This window comes from Oryctolagus cuniculus, chromosome 11, assembly GCF_051225735.1.
Source record: "Oryctolagus cuniculus isolate XC-2025 breed Fujian yellow rabbit chromosome 11, ASM5122573v1, whole genome shotgun sequence".
NCBI lineage: Eukaryota > Metazoa > Chordata > Mammalia > Lagomorpha > Leporidae > Oryctolagus > Oryctolagus cuniculus.
In genome coordinates this window covers 107,368,734-107,382,568 of record NC_142877.1, presented here as the reverse complement: position 1 = coordinate 107,382,568, position 13,835 = coordinate 107,368,734, and the positions used below count along the sequence as shown (strand labels likewise).

General features: G+C 52.2%; 1 protein-coding gene across 4 annotated transcripts in view; it reads right to left on the bottom strand.

Annotated features, from left to right (window-relative positions):
• Positions 1-13,835, bottom strand: part of CHST11 (carbohydrate sulfotransferase 11) — a 284,153-nt gene that overhangs the window by 157,565 nt on the left and 112,753 nt on the right. The window contains exon 1 of one of the 4 annotated variants that reach the window (XM_089308906.1): positions 9,746-10,639. The exons of the other annotated variants lie outside the window; for them this stretch is intronic. Coding sequence (XP_089165032.1) covers positions 9,746-9,749 — 4 coding nt within the window. The 5' untranslated portion in view covers positions 9,750-10,639. Of the gene's footprint in view, positions 1-9,745; positions 10,640-13,835 lie in introns of those variants that run through there. 4 annotated transcript variants of the gene reach the window in all.

The window sequence follows — 13,835 nt, the reverse complement described above, 5'->3', positions numbered from 1 at the left end:
CCATGCAGGAAGCAGAGGCAAAGGTGTTTGGCTCAGGGAGAAAAACTGCTGAATCCTCCTAACAAACTCATGAGACAGACACTGTAACTATTCTCCTTTTATTGATACAGAAATTGAAGCCCCCAGAAGGGATTACATAAATGAGCTCAAGGCCCAGGCAGGGCTGGAGCAGCCAGATTATAAAGCCAGGCTTTGTGAGACCAGAGCCTGGGTTCCACGTCCAACACACCCTGACCCGTAGTCAGCCCTGGAAGCAAAGCCATGCAACTGACTGCCTGGTTGGAGCATCTCCCATCATCCTATAGCTTCGCACGCGTGCCCTTTGCAGTCTAAGATGATTTCTCGCTCCCTTGTTCATCTGCCTCGACTCTGCTCCCCCCACTCATAGCCACAGGCCTGATATTAGCTGCTGGTATTTCTTCACGGGGATGGGAATGACTGCCATGCACCCACTTCGGCTCTGAGACCGTCCAACCTGAACGGAAAATCTTACTGCTCCTGGCGCCGGCAGGCCTGCCTTTGGCTCCTTCCTGTTCTAATTACCCACTTGAAAACCTGAAGACTTGGGCTCCGATCCACCTGGCAATCAGACCATCTCCTTGGCCCATCTGCCTGTAACTGCACACCTCCCTGTCGGCAGCTGCATTCCTTCTACGAGGCCCACTGCTTGGGAAAATCTTACCATCTGTCCCCTTCCTGGTGACTCTGCCATTACAGAAAATCCCGACCTCACGGGCACCCCACCACAGCTAGTAGCCCCGCAAGGTCCAGCTAGAGAGGGGCAGCAGCATTTGTTAGAGTGGCCGGAACACCTGAGTGCACTATTATCAATGCTATCATTGATAATAATATCAAAGACATTTTTAAATAGACAGAGTGAGTTTTCTGCGTGGTTGGTCAGAATCGCAAAGCCTTCTCTGCAGAGGAAGTCATTTGATTTGGATATCCAAGCACCAGGAAACTAGTCCTTTGGAGAACTCCCTTCCAAAGCATACCCTGGGGCTGTATTCGTCAAGGCAAGCTTGGGCTCCCGCTCTGAGCAAGCGCCAGCCACCAAAGGGAACACGCACGGCAGGTCCTAGCATCACTTCTCTTTCAACTTCTGGTTTTGTTCAGGAGAGGAGGGAGGTGACTGGGCCAAAGCAGCTGTTGGGATCCCCCACTCAGCAGCACACACGCCGGAGCCGTCCCCACCCTGGAAGACAGGATCACCAGGTGCTGCCCACGCTCCATCCCGAGACGTTGGGTTTGTCTCTCTCTCCAGTTCCCTTTCCCATCTGTATTGAAGCAAACCCCAGAGCTTTCTAAGAGGACTCACAGCCGGGTTGCTCAGTGTATCCCTGTCACAGCAACGAAGAAAAACTTGGGTAGGAGAGTTCTACCTCCTACCAGCACCTGTCCGTCAGAAGCAGCAAGAAACAAACCTCGGCTAAGCTGCTTAAGCTGTGGCTCCTCCTCTGCTATGGGCCAGCTATTTTGATCTCCCCAAAATGCCTATGTTGAAATCTCCAATGGGAGGGCTTTAGGAGGTGGGGCCTATGGGAGGTCACGAAGGTGGCATCATCATAAACGCGATCAGTGCCCTTATAGAGAGACCCCAGAGCAGGCTAGAGCTGTGGTTAGCGAGTTAAGCTACCACCTGGAGCACTGGCAGCCCGCATGGGTGCCGGTTCAAGTCTCGGCTGCTCCATTTCCATGCAGCTCCCTGCTAATGTGCCTGGGAAAGCAGCAGAAAATGGCTCAAGTGCTTGGGCCCCTGCACCCACGTGGGAGACCCAGAAGAAGCTCCTGGCTCCTGGCTCCTGGCTTTGGTCTGGCCCAGCTCTGGCCATTGCAGTCACTTGGGGAGTGAACTAGCAGTAGAAGACCTCTCTCTCTCTCTCTCTGTAACTCCCTCTTTGAAATAAAATCTTTAAAAAGAGACAGACACACCCCAGAGAGCTTTCGAGCTCTCCACCATGTGAAGGTACAACAAAGCAGGCAGCCACTTGCAACCCGGAAGAGAGCCCTCACCAAAACCCAGTCCACGGCACCCTGACCGCAGACTTCCAGCCCCGGAACTGTGATTAATGAATTCCTACTGCTCATAAGCCGCCTTGCCTGGGGTTTTCATAACAGCAGCCTCAACTGGTGAAGACATCATCTCTATGAACCTGGTACAAAGGGTAAGGTCACACGTCTCAATGTCCATTTGTCCTGTTTAAGCCCATTCATTCACCTGGACAGGCTCCACAAAGGAATGCTGCACGGGTCGATGAAGGCCCAGGGCACCGCCCAGCTCACCACTGACAGCTCAGAGCTCCGACTTCTGCAACAGCAAAGTTTCTCCCGCCGCCCCTCCCACGGGGCACAGCCCTGCAAACACCCTGAACTTGGGCTCACTGCTTTCCGAGAAACTACCACGGACAAGCGAGTCTGCCACTCCCCCCTCTGCAACCACAAGGTTCCCTCCAGAATTCCTATTGGTAGGCATTAATCAGCTCCCCACAGACACATCCTCGCTGGAGTGCAGAGGAAGCGACAGGAAGAAGAGCAGGGATGATCAGAGCTTGCACGCGATGCGCCAGTTCCTGGGGCAGCTGGGAGGGAGGGAGGGAGACGCAGGAGGGGCAAGGCAGCACTGTGCGACTTCCGTCACTGTCACCGTGCGTCACGACGACATACAGAGTTCATCGGGCAGGACCCAACCAAGTGTGTTAACCTCCTTGCACGGAGTCAATTTCAAGGGCAGGGAAGAAAGGATGGAGGGACTATTACATCCTTCATTAGAAAAAATACACATATATGGATTCACTTGATTTGAAAGGCAGAGAGAAAGAGAAAGAGCTCCCGTCTACTGATTCACTCTCCCTGTGATGGCCTGCGATAGCCTGGGCCAGGCCACGCCGAAACCACAAGTGGGGAAGCCACCCTGGGTCTTCCACACCAGCAGCGGGGACCTTCCTACCTGAGCCGAAACCTGCGGCCTCCCAGAGGGCACAGCGGCAGGACGCTGGAATCCGCAGCAGAGGCAGAACTCAAACTCAAACCCCGGCAGTTGAAACTGGATGGGCAGCCCAACCGACATCTTGACCATGACCATGACCCATACACCAAACGCTTACCCCCAGGGCATTTTACTTAAATGAAAAAGGCTAAGAAGATAGGACCTGTGCCCTCCCCAGCCAGAAACAAACGGAAACCCAACACACAGCCAAAAAATGCCAATCCTGCTGTATAAAACCTAGAAATGTGGGCACACCACGTGTCACCCCCTTGACCCATGAGGGCCGCTGATTCAAGATCACTCAGGGTGGAGGAAGGCAGGCCTCAGGCTGCCGTTCCCTGTTCCTGTCTCTCATCGTGCACGTCCCTCTGCCACTCTTTGCAAGAATCACCACAGCTAGTGCAAGACGTGAAGGCTGTTAGGAAAATGGTGCAGTTTTATCTATGGCGCGATCTACACCCTGATTTACATCCTAGGCTCTAGCCCCCCACCCCCAACCACCAGTGTCAAGATCCACCCCCATCCTAATGGGATTCACTGCTCCTGCTTCCCTGCCTGCCCTCCAGCAAAGTTTTAAAAGGACCTGTTCCTGAACACGTGGCTCTCTTGGCTTCTCTCTTCTCTCTCTAGCCTCCTCTTCTCCTCTCTCACTCCCCTCTCTCCTCTCCTCTTTCTCTCTTATTCTCCCTCTTTGCCCCTTCCCTCTGGTCTGCTGGGTTTTCCCCAATAAACCCTTTCCCTTACTCTGGTGTTTGGTGTGTTTTGTGATGGCCTAACAAAAGCAAAATGTAAAAGTCTGGAAATTGGGGCCAGCGCTGTGGCGTAGCAGGTAAAGCTGCTGCCTGCAGTGCCAGCATCCCATATAGACACCAGTTCGAGACTCGGCTGCTCCATTTCCCATCCAGCTCTCTGCTCTGGCCTGGGAAAGCAGTGGAACATGGCCCAAAAGTCCTTGGGCTCCTGAACCCACGTGGGAGACCCAGAAGAAGCTCCTGGCTCCTGGCATCGGATCGGCGCAGCTCCAGCCATTGCAGCCAACTGGGGAGTGAAGCAGCGGATGGAAGCTCGCGTGCTCGCGCTCTCTGCCTCTCCTCTCTCCGTGTGTAACTCTTTCAAATAAATAAAATAAATCTTTTTAAAAAAAAGTCTGGAAATTGATCATTCTTAGCTAAAAAGAGAGACTCTCCCTAAATCCAAGGTGCTACCTCTATTCTCTTTTGGCCTCTTAAGAAAAAAAAAAAATTAACACACAGGCCACCTGGACAGCAGGCTTTACTGAAGAATTTCATTTATGAGTCTGAGTCCCATCTTTAGATAACTGCTACAGCCTACGAGGCACCTGAAGTCTTCTGTCCAGGTTCTCGCGCATCACCCCGTCGTGGCTGACAACTCAGTGTGAGACACAGCCCCCCTGAGCACCAACACCTACCCTGTCCTGGCTCTCTAGTCCTTTCCACATTGTAGCACCTCCATCTTTGTTTCTTATTTAAGATTTTATTCCTTTATTTGGAAGGCAGAGTTACGGGGTGGGGGGAGGGAGGGAGAGAGAGATCTTCCATCCATGGGTTCATTCCCCAAATGGCTACAACAGCCAGGGCTGGGCCAGGCTGAAGCCAGGAGCCTGGAGCTTCTTCTGGGTCTCCCACGTGGGTGCAGGGGCCCAAGCACTTGGCACGCCCTCTGCTGCTTTCCCAGGAGCATTAGCAGGAATGCTGCATTGGACGTGGCTATGGGATGCCAGCATTGCAGGCAGTGGCTTAACCTGCTATGCCACAGTGCTGGACCCCTCTATCTTTTTTTTTTTTTTCTGAACATCTTATATCCCCACAGCACAGACATTCCTCTTTCAGGAGATAATTCCCATTTTACACATTTTTAGTCCCCAAACATTCACCATCTTTCACCCAAGTGCCCCTACTTTTATGTCAGGAAATGCAGCAGCTGATCTGCAATGTACGCCCAAAAGGCCTGGTACATTACAATGCATTATCTTATCAAAGCCTCCCCCAGAGGCATTGATATTATTATTACCACTCTTATTTTACAGACACAGAGACAGAGAAGTCAGGTCACTTGGCCAAGGTCACGCAGCAGGCGGGCGCCAGAGCCAGGAATAAATGCAGGGTTATCGCGCTCCAAAGCGGGGCCTCTGTGCTGTTACAACACAAAGTGATAGTGGGGAGTTATCAACGACTTGTGGGGAGCAGGGAAGAACCGTTAGTGAAGATACAGATAACTCCGGTTGCTTTCAAAATTCTTCTGCCCAGCTGTGCAATGTGCTAGCCGTGCAACCTTGGGCAGCTCGTCCCAAGGGCAACAACAGCGGCCGAGTGATAGGGTTGCTGCCTGGACCAAATGAGCCCGAGTGCGTTAGGCACAGGCGCCATGTCCAACGTGCGAGAAGCACTAGGTCAAGGGGAGCTTTCGTTTCATACTGCTTGAACTTCCTGGGCCTCCACAGCACAAAAATCAACACTTCTCAGTACGGATGCTAAATGTGCCCCAGCGATGAATGGCCTACTCCTGGATTGGGAGGGCAGGCACCGGCAGTGGGGGGAGCGGACCCCAGTGGCCAATTGCCCTACACTGTTGACACAGCTCTCCATGGTTCTTCCCAGCAGATTTTAATCTGATGCAAGACACATACTGAGCTGGACACAGGTATGGGCAAAGTGCGAAGAAGAGAAAGTTCTCGTGTGCATTCCCAGCAGTGCAGGCTGTGTGTCATGTCCTCCTCCCAAAGAATACAGGCTGGGGAAGGGGAGAGCAAGAAGCTCAAAGCATGTGACAGGAGCCGAGGGATTAAGCTGACCCAACAGTGCCACATCAGGTTGCGAGCAGGTACCCTCCCTACGATGCGCAAGGATGGCCCCTGACCGCTCTCGCCTTCCTCCCCCGGTTCCCAAACCGCAGGGAATTCATGCAAAAGATGAGAGACAACTCCATCCACACATATCCGACAAGATCCATGACAACAACGCTTCTTGAAGTAGTCATGATCACCACAAACAAGGGATGTCTGAGACACCCCCACAGCCTCCGGCCTCAGGGGACGGACGTGACAACTGAGTGTAACGAATGCAATCCTGGAAGAGGAAGAGAACAGCAGGCAGGAACAGGAAATCCAAATGAAAGATGCACTTTAAATATTAGTAAGGTACTGTTTCGACAGGCACCCCATACTAACGTGATGTGTAACGACAGGGGAAACTGGGGGTGTACTACCTTTAAAACCTCTCTCTAAATCTAAGCCTATTCTAAAGATTAAAGCTCACATAAAAGGCAAAAATGAATTCCACTGAAAGCCAACTCCAAGTCCGAGGGCGCAGGCGGGGCACACATTCCCCGCGCTTTCTTGTGAGCGGCGCGGGCTATGAGACTAAGTAGCCTGCAAATTGCTGCAGGAAGAAGGCAGAGCCAAGGCTCCAACCCAGCCCGATGGCCTCAGCGTGCACCCTACCACCCACTGAGCCTCCAGGCCCCTGATGAGACGCAAAGGCACGTCTGGGTGTCTCACGACCACGGCTGACTCTGTGGGCGCCCACCGAGCTGCTGAGCTGACGTAAAGCCCAGCCCATCACCTTGGCCTTGGCTGTTCTAGCTTTCCTGTCTCTTATGGCCACATCCCCATCCCAGATGAAAGCTTCCCAAGTGGATGGACAACTGAGCCTTTTCCCTGAGTTCTTTTTCCGTCCCAAAGTGACCTGAGGATGGAAACTGGGCTGGAATTTTCCCAACGACTCTCCCTTTTCATTCCACACATCTACGTGCAAGGGGATGTGGAACCAAAGAGTTGCCATGCACTATCCTGAAACTCACAGTGAAGGCATCATCGCCTAAAAGGTTTCTAGACGGTTCCCCCAGGGCTAACATTGATAGGACTTCTGCCTCTGTCGTGAACTGAACTCTCCAGAGATCAAGGATTTTAAGCTACAGATACCAGTACTACACAACAACCCCATCAGCCATCAAACCACTGCAGGCACAGAGAAGGGGACACGGTGGAACCTACACGAACCAGACAGAAAAGCTCTTGCAAAGAAATGTTCAATCGGCTGGGGAGATGGGCCAGATGCATCACCATAACAACCACCATTTCCTATCTGCCCGCCTCCAGGAGGGGTGTTTAAGAATGTTCTCTTAAAACCCCTTGAGGTTGCTGTTGGTATCTCCATTTTAAAGATGAGGAAGGCAAAGCAGAGAGGTGAAATGACTTATAAGTAGCAGAGTCCAGGTGAGTGTGGTTCTGTCGTGATCCCAAAACTGGGCTCTTCTCCACCCTCTAAAGGGAAAAGGGAGACACAGGGTCTCGGGCTAACACGGTGAAGCGAGGGAGCACATGGTTCATACAAAAACACCACCTGGGCAGGGGACCTGGGATCCTGCACTTCTAGAATCTACCACCATGGGCTGATGTTGCTTGTTCTCAGCCCATACATAGAGTAGAAAGCCCTGAGTGAGGTCATGGACAGCTCCATAGGAAAGAGAGGTGGACCTCCTCAGACGTCAGTCCGCGTGGACGCACATTAACACCAGACTTCAAGTAGACGAAGTGGTTATGCTCTGCCCCAACAGGGGGTGGGAAAATGCTCGTTCTCACGAGCTCAGCCTCTCCGGACCCAGCTGCCCTACGATGCATCCCGGTCCTTCTGCATGACCCTGTTGAGAAGACGTGTCCAGCTTTACCGTCCGCATTTTGTATGGGAAAACAAATCAAATTGATAGCCTTTATCAAACTGGAGTCTTTCTCCCATTTCATATGCCTATCCTCTCTATACGCTGCCGATCTGCCTTTGAAAGGAGCTGAACTAAGAGACGTCATGAAGTTCATGTTCAAGCATCGTCCTTCACAGTCGAACTGTGGATGGCATCCGGGTGAATCTGCTTATCGTTACCAGCGAATCTGCAGCTGCAATCTCTTTCGCATGTCCCTGCCTAAACACAGCTGAGCATTAGATTTTCTAAGCATCACAAATGAATACCTGACGCAGTTCAGGAAAGAGTGTCCTGGCTTACCACGCCGAGGTTGCTGCTGGTTAAAACATAAAGCAATGCACTTCTCCCCTCTGTGCAAAGCACCCAGACGGATTTCATTTTCATAGACAGAAATGCCAACTATGTTGGGTCTTTACCATAATGAGCTGCTATTAAAAAGATGTATAATTCACATTTAAATTGCCTAAATAAGAGCCGGTGGTACAGCCCATCAGAAACTTGGCTACTGTTAATGAGGAACAATTGAGCTCTTGAATAAAATACAAAGATTCTAGCCCTCCTGTGCAGGTGCCTGATAAATCAATATGCAAATGAAGATCAAAGTCAACCTACACATCCACCGCGTTCTTGGACTTGGCAGACTGAAGATGAGCAGAGCTGTGCATTCATTCACATGAGAAAGCCCGCAGAGCCAGTTGGGGATTACACATGGGATCCAGAGCTTCGGGACCAACATTGGCTTCCCCCACCCTCTCAGGAGAATCAGCTGAGACCGTGAGTACGGCCACCTGTGGGGGTGTGCGCATGATTCAAAAGACTCGACCCTACGCAAAAAGTCCAGCTGACGTAGAAACCACGCGTGCCAAGTAGCGAACCACAACTTGGAAAGTTCTAGTTGGATCACTGTTCTGGTTCTATTTGCCTGGCTCGAAGAGGGAAAGAGGAGGCTAAGGCAGGAGAATTGCTACTGCTTCAGGGCCGGGGTCCTCCTTCACGGCTCATCTCAGGCTGCCAAAGACAAGGGCAGCGACACGGGACGGCCTCTGGGGTCCTTTTGTCTCTCACTCTCCTTCCTGAACAAAAGCAATTTTCTTTAGGCCGGCGCCGCGGCTCACTAGGCTAATCCTCCGCCTAGCGGCGCCGGCACACCGGGTTCTAGTCCCGGTCGGGGCGCCGGATTCTGTCCCGGTTGCCCCTCTTCCAGGCCAGCCCTCTGCTGTGGCCAGGGAGTGCAGTGGAGGATGGCCCAGGTGCTTGGGCCCTGCACCCCATGGGAGACCAGGAAAAGCACCTGGCTCCTGGCTCCTGCCATCGGATCAGTGCGGTGCGCCGACCGCAGTGCACCGGCCGCGGCGGCCATTGGAGGGTGAACCAACGGCAAAGGAAGACCTTTCTCTCTGTCTCTCTCTCTCACTGTCCACTCTGCCTGTCAAAAAAAAAAAAAAAAAGGCAATTTTCTAAACAAAGAAACGAATTCATGGCAGAAATTTTCAATAAATTGGTTGACTAAACAAATCCCTTTATCCTTACAGACTTTACATCGTTACGACGGTAACAGGAAAGCAAAGCCCAGCCCCTCAGAAAGAACTTCACTAAACGTTGAGAAAAATCACATTTGCTGTTTTCTCTTAAAAAAAAAAAATGCATCTCCACTAACTCAGGACTTTCCTTCCACTCTGGTTTAACCCTGATTCCCCTGGAAGGATCTGGGGGCGGGGCCCGTTTTAGTTTTATCTGCAAGAAATGCCTGCTATCGGCCAACCTGGGTCCACGCCACAGGAGACTCCCGAAAGCAGGACCTGAGCAGCCACCACAAAGCAACCGATTCCAGAAAACTGCCTGGGACTCAGGTCGCCAAGGCCAACCCGGAGGGCTTTCTGTCTGTGGCTTACGGATTGGCGCCTGTATTTCCATTCTCCCCAGCAAACGTGAATGATGCACACCCCGCCACTGAAATGTCTCAGGAGAACACAGCCTGGAAGAAAATGTGTTGAGAAGAATCCTCGCCATGCCAATAGTCCTCCCCCTCACCCATCTACTTACTCATTCTCCAGTTGTCAGTTCCAAGCTGAGTGGGGGATGGCAGAAAACACACAACCAGCCAAGGACGACTTGAAAAGGGTTTTGCACGTTAGCAACCTTCCCTCTCTAATACATCGCACCTGGTCATGTTTGCAGCCTCAGAGCAAATGAAACGTACGAATCCTTCCCCAGGTGCGCCACAAAATGTCAACACTTCTATCCCTGAAGGCAGAGTCAGTAAGAGGCGGCGAGACCGAGTGCAAAACAACAAATGAACCTGCAACCCAGGGAAAGCTCAAGTTCATGAGTTCGCTGAACGCCCTGCAATTCTCCTGAACCCGGGGCTTCTTCCGTTCTTGGTCTGTGGTCCACGGCGATGAAGGTCAAGTCCACCACCATCTGGGGCAGGATGGAATGAGTCCAGTGATGGAGACAGGTTCAAAACACAATGGAAACTAGTAAAAGGGAGTGACCAGATCTGGGGAGGGAGGGTGTGGGCGCTCGAGGGACGGGCGACTGATAAAAAGACAGGACGGAAACATACTACCTGCTCAATGGGCAGTGAGCAGACAGGAAGTCTCTCACAGAGAGGCTGATGGTGGGTGTGGGACCCCACCCGGAAGAGAAGGAGAGCAAGGGGGCTCCAGAGGAGAGGGCATTTGGAGGGCGTGAAGTAGCTGGGCAGCAGCGTAGGATCTCCAGGTGAGTGGACAGTCCTGGGTTTTGTTTGTTTCTTGTTTTTGAAAGGCAAAGAGACAGCACTCCCCCATCCTCTGGTTCACTCCCCAAATGCCTGCCACAGCCGGCGCAGGGCCAGGCTGAAGCCAGGAGTCAGGAGCTTCATCTAACTCTCCCACAGGGTGGGAGGAGCCTGGCTGCCTGAGCCATCACAGCTGCCTCCTAGCTTCCCCATTAGCAGGAAGCTGGAGTCAGGAGTCGGAGCCAGGACTTAAATCTGGGCTCCCCGATACAGATGCAGATGTCTTAATTGCTAGCTAACTGCCCACCTCCAATCTCGGGATCTTATAATCGGAAGGCTCTGTCTTATCAAAGGTCGGTAGATGGCAGATATACTTGCATGGGGTATGTAAAGTAGGAAGAACCTAAATGGCTAAAAATCTGCTTGCCTGGGCTATTTCCAACATAACTGGTGTGTAAGAATTGGAGTTTGGCACTCTGCAGGTTGTTAAGGTCCAGGAGGTCCAGTGTGCTTTTGAAGAAATCAACAGCCTCAGGGCCAACGCTCTGGCTTGCTTTGGCTCAGGAGGTAGAGAGGGGAGCGCTTCATAGAAGGGGCTCTGATCTAGAACCTCTGCCAGTCAGCAGGAGAGGGAACGACCCCGTGACGTGGGCAACTTCACGTGGTGCTGCGAAGGAACAAGCCGGGCACAGAAGCCAATCGGTGTGGCTGGCGCTGAGATGCGAGGACAAGAGGTGGCCAGAGAGGAGAGACAGGGCCGAGAGCAGCACGGGAAGCAGAGGCTGACAGCACAGATGCTGAAGCCTCGCTGCTCCCAGTGCAGTCCCGGTGTCTCTACCCCCCGCAGGAGCCGGGGGCAAGTTATTTCACTCTTTACCTTCTGTTCCACAGCTGTAGGAGGGTTATAAATAACGCCTGTCGCACCTCTGGCTACTCTGTTATATATATTTTTAAGATTTATTTATTTGAAAGGCAGAGTTACAGAAAGGCAGAGGCAAAGGGGGTGGGGGGGGAGGGAAGAGAGAGAGAGAGAGGTCTTTCATCCACTGGTTCACTCCCCAAATGGCTGCTATGGCCAGAGCTGGGCCGATCCAAAGCCAGGAGCTTCCTCAGAATCTCCCACATGGGTGCAGGGGCCCAAGGACTTGGGCCATCTTCCACTGCTTTCCCAGGCCACAGCAGAGAGCTGGATTGGAAAAGTGGAGCAGCCACGACTTGAACCGGCACCCATATGGGATGCCAGCACTGCAGGCGGCAGTTTTACTGCCACGCCACAGTGCCAGCCACTACTCTGTTATTATTGTTAGCAAACAACCACAGCAACCATCTGGCCTTGGACCCCACACCAGGAAGGCAGACTCGGTGCCACTGACTGCCGTGGGAAGAATGAAGTATCTGTGGCCAGGCTCAAGGTGGGCTGGGAGAACAAGCCTACAGTGGAGCGGAGGCGGGAGGCAGGGAACGGAGCAGACGACTGCACCAGTCCTAGCCAGGGCACGGTGAGCCTGGACTGGAAGAGTAAAGCGGCAGAAGGTGAAGGGGAGGATCCCCAAGACATCTCCTGGGGAGAATCCACAAGGGAGATCGACAGCGACTTCAGTGTTCCTCCTGGGGTCCCCCAGTCGTTCATCTCCGTGTCGTCTCACCTTTAGAGGTGAGCACGGTGACAGAAAGAAGGCCAGCACCTTTGAGTAAGTCTTCTAGGAGAAAAGCTCACTCTGGGACACAGTCCTTGAAAAAGGAGAACGGAGGAGAGACACGGTGGAGGCGAACTGTGGCAACACGTAGGGCGGCGGAGCTCCGTGGCATCTGCCTCCCGGGGACTTACACCAAGAGCGTGCCCCCCCCCCCTTCCCCAGCACCCAAAGGAGCCCTAAATCCACGTAAAATGGGAATGAACCATCTTGACCCTAACAAACACTCCCAGGGCACGCGACCCTTGGAGCCAGCGTCATGGCAACAGCGTCCTCAAGTGCTTCAAGCGCCGCCCTCCGCCTCATGGGGCCAAGGACTCTGAAACTAGGCTGTGATGGGAACCCCAACGGTGAGTCGGGAGGCCGGAAACGCGGACTAAAAGCTCCACACGGAAGTCCACGAGATTCACGACATCTTCCACGCAAACACGTGCAAAGGATAAAGCAAAAGCCAACAAATCCGTAACGGACACAGGCGGATACTAGACGTTTTTCTCCCTTTCGTCAGCTTTTCCTGCAGTATTTTACTAAGGCTGCCACGTGGATTACTAAGGCTTCATGCTGTCATCACCTCGCTCCTGAACTGTCACTGTCTTGCCCGATTTGAGATGCGCTTTCAGGAGCAGGCGTTCAATGCAGCAGTTGGGATGCGTGCATCTTGTACGGGAGTGCTCGACTGGGAGTCCTGGCTCCCCTCACCCGCTCCCAACCCAGCTAACTGCTAATGCACACCCTGAGAGGTGGCAGGGGGTGGCTCAAGTCCCTGGGTCCCTGCCACCCACATGGAGACCAGGATTGAGTTCTGAGCTCCTGGCTTCAACCTGACCCAGCCTTGCCTGCTGGACATCTGGGGAGTGTCTCCCTGTCTCTACCTTGCAAATAAAATGAAAATATATAAATGAACAAACCATTTCTTAAAAGGCCCATTTTCATCACATAGGCATAGTACATAGATACATAGTATCTATCTTTGATACATAGTATCTTTGTGATGTACATAGTACATCATAGTACATCACAAAGTACATAGATATGTACTTTGAGTGCCATTCTAGGTATAAAATGGTACCAGAAGATTAAGATTGTGGAACAAATCACACAATGGAACAAACCACAAGCTAAATGGACTAAAATGGAAAATGGAAGGCAGATCAGGAACCAAGGACACATATCAATTTACAGGCTAAGACCAGAATTGATGATGGTGATGATGGTGATGATGGTGATGGTGATGGTGGTGATGGTGGTGATGGTGGTGATGGCTGGTGGTGGTGGTGGTGGTGGTGGTAGTGGTGGTGGTGACGGTGATGATGGTGGTGGTGGTGGTGATGGTGGTAGTAACTAGTAATGATTGAACACTTCACTCTCAGATCAATACTGCCAGTTATCCTACAATAATTGAACTGTGTTTTTAACTGAACACCCAGCTAAAACCTAAAATTTTTCTCAGCCTCACTTGTGAATGTCATGATCACATGACTAAGCTGTAGCCAACAAGATGAGACAGGGACATTGGCAACTTTCTGGCCACACTATTGAGGGGAACGGACACATCCTTCTACTACATCCCCTTAACAGGCTGGGATGTAGAAATGATGACAGGAACTGAAGCAGCCGTAACGGACAAGGAGACTGAAGACACACTGAGGATGGCAAGGCAGCAGGGAGTAGAGGCCAGGTCCCTAATCTTCATAGAGTCTTCGTATCTATCCTAGGC